At 39.2% G+C, this 9,326-nt stretch overlaps 1 protein-coding gene across 5 annotated transcripts in view; it reads right to left on the minus strand.

Moving 5' to 3' along the window:
• Window positions 1-6,915, minus strand: part of sik3 (SIK family kinase 3) — a 48,689-nt gene extending 41,774 nt beyond the window's left edge. For 2 of the 5 annotated variants that reach the window (XM_081699650.1, XM_081699649.1), the window contains exon 1: window positions 6,610-6,913. In XM_081699650.1, coding sequence (XP_081555776.1) covers window positions 6,610-6,891 — 282 coding nt within the window. In that variant the 5' untranslated portion in view covers window positions 6,892-6,913. Of the gene's footprint in view, window positions 1-6,609 lie in introns of all 5 variants that reach the window. The other 3 variants (XM_035534065.2, XM_035534064.2, XM_081699652.1) reach the window with 2 other exon arrangements.
• Between the last annotated feature and the right edge of the window lie 2,411 nt (window positions 6,916-9,326).

Raw genomic sequence — 9,326 nt, forward strand, 5'->3', positions numbered from 1 at the left:
AATCACAATAGATTAGTTCTGAAAATGCTTCTGCATGGATTTGAGAACATAACTATACAGCTAATCAGTAGTGGAGCTTGGGAAAACTGATTAACCAACAGAAATGACAAATAAGATTCTAGATAACTGGATGATGCAAGAGGCCTTAGTCCCCTATATTAAGTCCCCTGACAATTTTGTTCATATACAAGACAAAGTACATAATCATTAATATATTCAAACCAGTATATTTATTATACTATAGAAAGAACTACAGGCTCAAACAACAGTAGATTACCCACAAGCAAGTGATTTAATTCTCTGAACAGACAAAACACGAGCAAAGGCATCATCCACAACCTCCTTAGGAAATATGCAGCCATGCAAATTTTCACACATTTCCATGCTTTTGGGCAATCTACTGTTGCAACAACAGGAATTTCCTTGGTGCTGACTTATCCTACAAAACAGTGGCTGGTATTGTGTTTAACACTTTGGAATCCTCTGGGATGATGCAGAGACCATGTCCATTTTAGGGATCCTTTACTGGTCGCCTATGAACGAGAGAGACATTGAGAACATTCTTGTTAGGATTGGGATGGATGACCATTTGGATAGTGGCTGGATGTGCTACAAGTGAATTTAACATGGCCACTGGAGTACCTAGCACAAGGGGATAAACTGCTGCGCAAACAGTCTACAGTGCAGGAGATATAGTCAGCTTTGCATTGCACACACACACACACACACACACACACACACACACACACACACACACACACACACACACACACACACACACACACACACACACACAGGGGGGGCGCAGGACATTTCGGACAGGGGTTATTCATTAACTGAGCAAAAAAAGTGCTTCTGAATTTGTAGAAGAGGAACCAGTTTATATATGAAAAAATAGATATATAAATCACAACATTAATTCTATGGAGTTCTAAAGTTCCAAGAGTGAAAATGAGTACTTTTCCTTTGAGTTTACTAATTTCCAAACAACTGGCAATGCAAACTGATCTCTCATTAATGGAATGTCTATTAGCATTAAAAGCCTTGCCACTGGAAATGACAAATCCTTAATTTTGATGGTCTGAATGTGTTCAACAAACCGATAGTGTAAGCCATCTTTTGCAAGTTATATAGTAGACAACTCCCACAGTAATGCATGAGGAGGAATGGATGATGACAATTGATCTTTTTGAGCCAGTTATTTTAGTGGCTGTGTTAATAAATGTACATGTATGTAGTACATCTAGAGCAGTTGCAGGCTGCAGTACCGCAGCTATCTGAATGGTCATTTATATCTTGACGAGCATGTCATTGATAACTTTGTCTTGTCTGTAGTGGATTAGTGGAGGATCCTTAAAGGTATGGAATATCTGCATCATTGTGGAGGATTCTGAATAATATATGCCACTGTTTTATTCGTAGGATGATAAATAGGCACCAAAGGAATTCTTGCTATCTTAACAGCCGATTATTTATAGGTCAGTGCGTTCACTCTCTGAAAAGGTAAAATGCGATAAAAGGCATCATGGATTACTTCCTTAGGAAACCCACCATAATCACACATTTCCATACTTTTCTGGAGGAAGTTTTCATTCTCACTGCAAATACATTTAAGTCTAAGTAACTGTGATTAAGGGATAGAGTTTTTCCAAGGCCTTGGAATGTAATGAATTATATTGTAAATAGGAATGCGAGTCTGAAGGTTTAACAAGAATTTGCAAACTGAAACATCCAAAAGGGTTATCCTCATGCCAGGATGTCCATGTATATTCCAAGCGCTGGGTGGAATTTGGAGAAAGAAACAGTTTGAACTCTTCTAATGTGCATGCAGCGATAACAAAAATGACATCAATGTATCAAAGAAATTTTAAAGAGTAGAGGTCCAGTATATTGATTAAAAAAAATACGTTTCTCAATTAATCCAGCACAGAGGTTAGCACAGGACAGTCACATTTTAGTATCCATACTAACTCCTCTAATTTGTGAGTAGTACATGGAGTCAAAGTTGTACAAGTTCAGGGTTAACAAGTTCTGACATTAAGAGAATATCTGCAGAAGGGTTCTTCTCAGGTCTTTAAGAACATGTTTTAAAGCTCTCAAACCATCTTCATTAGAGATCACCATACAAACCTTTAATGTCCACTGAAAAAGCAAGGAGGTGGCAGGAAGCGTTTGTGATTTCAGGCGTTCAAGGATTTGTACAAAGTGTGAAGAGTTTTTAGCATATTAAGGACTAAACAATTGGTTGAAAAATGACATGCAGAAACTGGGATAATATTTCTGTTGGGCAGGAACAAGCAGATACAATAGGACATCCATGATTATTTTATTTAAGAATTTTAGGGAAAAGATAGAAACGGGTACAGTGAGTATTATCTACAATATGATACTGTGCTAAATCAGGCAGATGTCCTACTGAAATGGCATGATTAATAGTGGAAGAAAAAATGGAAGACTAACAGTGGCATGATGTCAGAGCTTTTCGGCCTTAAAAAAAAAAAAAAAAAAAAAAAAAACTTGCACCAGAAAGCTATTTGATTGTTTCCTTCTTGTAAAGGTCTTTTCTCCAAATGACAACAGGTCCACACTTATCAGCTGTATTAAATAAATTTCACTCCTTTTGCTTAAATATTTAAGTGCATAGTATTCTTCCTTCACTAGACAATGTAAAAACACTAAACAATGTAAAAACAAAGCAGGTTTGTTGAAATGTAAATATAAACAAACCTGAGGAGGAAGGGTTAGTTAATGATCTCCCTATCCTAATAAATAAACCTGTACAGAAAGTCCCACTGGTACCATAACTAGGAGATGTCTGCATAGGTGTAGAGTGAAGAGGCATAATGGGCACAGTGAAAATTTAACATACAGATCTGGTTGTCTAAAATGTATAAATTCAGTCCCAAATCCTCCAGAGCAGATAAATGAATAGATGACTAGACTGTCAACCTCTGTCTGCTTACACTGAAAAGCTGGACCAAGCTGGCATTATGTAAACCACTGGCTGTTGCATAAGGTGTCATTAAGACAGAGGACTATAGAAGCATCAAGGGCATGTAATCTGAGCATTTATTCATCTGAAACAGGCACAAAAGCAAGTAGTTATGTGCAGTGACTAGGGTTGCCCTCTGAGATGGATGTGTTGTTAAAACATTAATGTAAAGTTTGTGGATCTCTTAACTTCACTGTCATTGTAATAAAAAAAAAACAAAAAAAAAACAAAAAACACCTTGTGTTTCTCTTCTTTTCTTATAGTTGTACAATATCCAAAATAAGAAAAATATCTCCCAACTTTACTGCCTATATCTTCATGTGTGATAAAACATATACATTTCATTAACTGTCACCTTGAGTTGTTCACTCGCATGTAAATTTCCACACCTACAGAGTAGTAGTAAAGACTACTTTGCAGCCCTGCCAGTTACGCAGTACAATACTGAATGCATGTTGCATGTGAAAGTGAATGAACTGTGTTCATTATAAACATGAATACAAAAACTCTCTCTCTAATTTCTTCATTCTAATGATGTTCATTCCATGTTTAGCCCAAATCCAGACATTAAATGCTTCTGGCTTTATATTTAGTATATTACATTAAAGGTATATTAGGTTTTAAAACATTGAAGAGAATAAAATGCTTGTTGCCTACATAAATTTGTCTTCCAGATTAAAACCACAAAGTGAAGGAACATGAATGCTTGCATGTTTCAGCACTATGAATAAAGTGCTTAACTGTGATTGGAAACATTGTTTGCCATTCTTAACATTAGTATTTAGATAGATAGCATTTAAATAAAACTATACGTATATTTGTCACACAAAGGTAGTCACAGCTATCGTTGCTTCTTAATTGCTTCTTAATTATAATAATTAAGCAGAAATTAAGTAATTAATTATTAATTGACTGCCGTAGCACAAAAATAACCTCCATGGTAAAGCAGTGATGTTTTAAAGGTATTCTGAGGGATATATGGTGATTTTTCCTACAACCACTGCTACAGCTACGCTTGCTTAAGTTGGATCTCTTGAAATCAATTACTAGCGGCTGCCTAATCACTTGTTTTCAGTTGACCAATATAAATCACAGCATTGGTCAATGTAAACACGCTAATTATAAAATGACAATTTTTCATGAGTGTATAATGCATAGAACATAAAGGCCGTTGAGTAATGTGTTGTTCTTGTTAATCTTTTAGTTTTTCTATGAAAATTTAAAGGACATTAAATGGATTTTAACTATAAATCCTTTACTTGCAACGTACAGCTCCTAACTAGCAACATAGACAGCTCTGACTACAGGCAATGCAAAATTAATCACATACTGCAGTTAATGATGTTGAATAACAGCCACAGACAATCAGATCTGTAAAAGGCAAACTAATAGAGTGTTGAAGAGATCATCCTAACAATAACAAAGGCAAGCTGTTGATTTCGTTGTTTTATCATGAGTTTGGCAGTTAACGCATAAAAAAAAAAAAAAAAAAAAAAAGATTTGCGCTTGGTCATGATTCATAAAATACAGCAAAAACAGTAAAAATAAGAGATGGACCACTCCTGGATCCTAGGTCAGGTATATTTTGCAGGCACAGTTAACTGAAATGGAAAGCTGTAATCAATTACAACCTGTGAACGAACTGACAATATGCACTCTAATTTTGCAATGATGCAACAACAAAATGACAGCACCCAGCTAGTTAGGGCACAGCAGAACTCTAATCTGTGCTCTCTGGCTAGTGCTTCGCTAGCTCTGTTGGACTGCTCACAGAATCCAACTAAAGTTGAACAGCAACTAAACATTCAGAGTTGAACAAGACTTTCCAGCTCTGATATTCAAAAGAATATGCAAGTAGAAATTTGAACTGGACTTCTGGCTCCAGTGGACAAATTATGTTGGCCTAAAATTATTGATACATTACATAAAAGTTAAAAACATCAGATTCTTTTTACACTTTTGGGAGCATTTATCAGACCCAATACCAAGAACACTACAATTTCTCCATCAGTTATTCAAGATTCCACCACATTATTATGTCCATAACAGCCAACCTGCAGACCAGATATACACAACACATTAAACAAATTCAGAAAACAGATCTGTTTTCTGTAAACACCCTCATGTCAATACTGGTAGAAGACATGAAACAGATCCTAAGACGACGGCAAATGCAAAAAAAAATATATATATACAGCCCTAGACCAAGAACCATGCGTTTACGCCATTTCAGGTGTTCCACGTTGCTTCCATCCTCCAGACAGCAAGCACACTGGTAGGTATTATCCAACCGCGTCGATTAGTACCATCGTCTTATAGCTGATCTCAAAAGCTTACTAAAGCTGGTTTAGCAACCTAAACCATCTTTCGGTCTAAGGTGATCCCCCGTGCGAACCAAGGAAACTTGCCTTTTGACGATGCAGTCTCGTTATGCACTGCGGCTCCATTATGACAGTCGCCAGGGTTGTAAAACATCGACATCTGGCGTAGTCGATTTCACACCGTGATCTCGGATACTGTAGAAGGCCCAGGACTCAAGCACTGACAGACTCTATCTATCCCGAGTACGGACTGTGTCAACGGTACATCTGCCTACAGGACGCCCACACAATGCAAAACATACGCACAGTAAAAAGGATACGCAGTGACACACGAACACACAGGAATACTCCCGCTTCTCTATGGTAGAGGTAACTTTCCAATACCTACAATAATAAGTCGGTGCTCCCCCCGCCCCCAGAAATAAAACACGCAAGCAGCAAAACAGCCCTCAACCAAAGAGCTGAGACAAGCAAACACTTGCACCACTCACATATCAAAACGGGCCGATGGTCCAACACGACTGTCCAGCAATCTTAATACCTACTTCAAGTCGAAAGTTAGCTAGCGTTATCCAAGTCGTTAATAATCTTATTGAGGGCTGCATCTGGTGAATTACAAGATGACAAGCTCGGTTGAACACATGGGTCAGCAGTCCTAGATACTTCAGAAACTGTATCTTATCTTAGCTAGCTAGCATAACGATTTACCTGCCAGCAGGTTTACCATATCTAGATAGCTAACCTACTTAGCTAGCAACCATCCTTAATATAAAATAAAATATAATGTAACTTTAGACTCTATTCCACTCCACCGGTTAGTCTAATGCGCTTGCTCCTGATGGCATCGTCATATGACAAACGACTTCTAAGTCACATCCAAAGGTCCAGGGAATCTGGTCGGTGGGTACGCAAGAAGTCAGTTAGTTAACGTTTGCTAATTTTACTGGTTTGGCTAGCTATCCAAATAATATCCCTTGCGGTACTCTCTTTTATATACGAAGACTATAATTATTAGTTAAGCGCGAAAACCTCACAGCAGTTAAGATCGAAAAGCCCGCAAAAACAGATAGCACTTAGCTAACGCTAGCTAATCAACTTAGATACAAGCCATTTCGCGTTAGCTAGCTAGCTAGCTACACAACACAGCCAGAAGGCCCAATCGCAACCTAGCCGAAGGACTTGCTAGAAGGAGAGCGCTTTCAGCAATGGTGCTACAACTGCAGAAAAATATCACGGAATATGACATTGACAACTTAAAAATGCTGACCCTAAATATTGCAGAGGCATTATTCTTACCTTTGCTTTTGTGACAAGGTGTGTGGCTAGTTTAACGACGGCAAAATTCCCCTTGCCGATGGTCCGCTCGATTTCATAGTAGCCCACTCGGGCTGGCCTGCTGACCGAAGAGTGGCCGGGGTTAGTGATACACCCTGCCGTTTGGGCAGGTCGACTTTGGTGGTTGATCCCAGGGGATGTTTGTGCTCTATTCTGGGTGCCAATGCCTGCGGCCGGTCGGGCAGAGTGCGTAATCCCGGTCGCAGCAGACCCAGAAGCTCCTCCACTTGACACGGCCGCCATCTTCTTGCCTCTCTGCGGGAACAACAAGCAGCCTTGCGCAGCGCGGACACGCCCCCGCCGTGCGTCACATTACGTAGACTGCCCCTCCGCAGCGCCCTCTCTAGGCTGTAACTATAGCAACTGTTAGCGTAACAATGACTTCATCTCCTTTCGAACGCGTATTCTGGTCGCCAAAGCAACCGAATTGCGCATCCCTACGGTGTGCCGTGTGAGTGGATTGTGAGTAGGTGGATTGTAAACTACAGCTGGGGAAGACATTTTGTTAGCCACACTAGTTTCGTTTACATTTACCACTATTTTTCCGAGAGAATCAATGCGCAAAAAAGAGGAAAAATCTTATCTATGCTCGAATAGGCAGAGAAAAGCAATTGCCATGACAACAAGAAAGTCCTTGCATCCGCGGCTAAACTAACCCCCCCACCCTTCTCCGGAGAGTACTTCTATGCAAAAACAATAGCATGAACACACTGAAAATCATTATTTTAGTGCACTGCTTGCATAGATGCTATCAATACACAATAAAATCAGTTAAGAAACAAAGCTATCAAGGGGTTAGCCGTCCCAGTGTGGCATTGAGTCCTATAACCTGGAATTCTCAATTCAAAGTGAATAGTCATTAGTACACAGGAAATACTGTGTCGTAACCTGGAGTGGGAGCCCATTTTTCCACTTAAAGATCAGTATTATTGCATGCAAAGTATCACAGAGCTGAAAAGGCCAGCTAAGGTAAACATCAGACAGAAAAGTCACTGCCAGACATTTTATAATAGTGGAATATGTCACCTTCAATGACAGTGTCAATATTTTATTGTCAGAACAACACGTACACGCAGTGATATTTTGTTTTTGGCATTCAACAGACAGCTGTATAGATTCTAAGGTATATTTGTGCCTACAGTAGAACTTTATGACAGCAGCAGTTAGTCATGTTTAATGGCACTAGGAGTGTGGTGTGTGACAGTAGCAGTTGGTGGTACCACATACAGTAAGATATGACCTCTTTGTTGGTAGTCATTGTTGGTGTTGTAGGACAGTATGAGAAGTCAATGAGGGTGTTGGCAATGTAATTGCAGGAGTTCTGTATAATGTGAAATGTTTTGTGCAAAACTATACGCACCATTGTTAATCTCAGAATGAATCCACTGTAGAAGGCAAAAAGAGATCCAATAGGCCTATATGTTATGGAACTGGTAGGGTGTAGTCCATGGTTGGCCCATACTCTCTCTCTCTTTCTTTCTTTCTTTCTTTCTTTCTTTCTTTCTCTCTCTCTCTCTCTCTCTCTCTCTCTCTCTCTCTCTCTCTCTCTCTCTCTCACACACACACACACACACAGGTGTTATGACTATTTATATAAGACCATCTCACAGTCTGTACGCATTAATTAGGACTTTTAAACCCGAAAACTGGGGCCCGCATACATTCTCCCTCTCTCTCTCCAAATTCCAGGTGATTAACTGTAGGGTACTATAGTAAGAAATGTAGAGGTCTTTCATCAGCTGTGCACATCGAATGTAATTCACTATAATTTTAAATCACAATCTTTTATATATACATTTTGCTTGCACAGCTGATGATGAACCTCTGTTCAAAATGTCCTGTTTCTCTGGAAACGTTGTGTACTTCACTACAATTTTGAATCTCTTTCTCTCTCCATCTCTTACATGTGCGCGCGCACACACACACACACACACACACACACACACACACACACACACACAAAAGAATCTAACATTCAAAAAATGGTTCTGCGGCAGGTGTTATGACAGTATTATATAAGACCATCTTGCAGTCTGTACACATTATTTAGGACTTTCAAATCCCAGTACTGGGGCCCACATACACCGAACATTCTCTCTCTCTCACACACACACACACACACACACACACACACACACACACACACACACACACAAAAGCATATGACTAACATTCAAAAAAAGGTTCTTCAGCAGGTGTTATGACAGTATTTATATAAGACCATTTTACAGTCTGTACACATTATTTAGGACTTTCAAATCCCAGAACTGGGGCCCAGATACACTGAACATTTTCCCTCTCTCTATCCAAATTCCGGGTGATTAACCGTAGGGTACTGTAGTAAGAAATGTAGTGGTCCTTCATCAGCTTCATCAACCATTTCACTGCGAGTTATACTGTGTATGACTATGTATGTGACAAATAAACCAAACTTGAAACTTGAAACTTGAGCTGTGCACATCAAATATAATTCACTACAATTCTGAATCATGATCTTTTATATATACACTTTGCTTGCACAGCCGATGCAAAATGTCCTCTGTTCAAAATGTCCTGTTTCTCTGGAAACCTTGTGTACTTCATTACAATTTTGAATCTCTCTTTCTCTCTCTCTCTCTCTCTCTCACACACACACACAAAGCACGTGTGTGCTGCAGAGAACTGGTTTTCCCTGCACT

The sequence above is a fragment of the Electrophorus electricus genome, chromosome 17 (genome assembly GCF_041902795.1).
Source record: "Electrophorus electricus isolate QZ-2024a chromosome 17, ASM4190279v1, whole genome shotgun sequence".
Taxonomy (NCBI): domain Eukaryota; kingdom Metazoa; phylum Chordata; class Actinopteri; order Gymnotiformes; family Gymnotidae; genus Electrophorus; species Electrophorus electricus.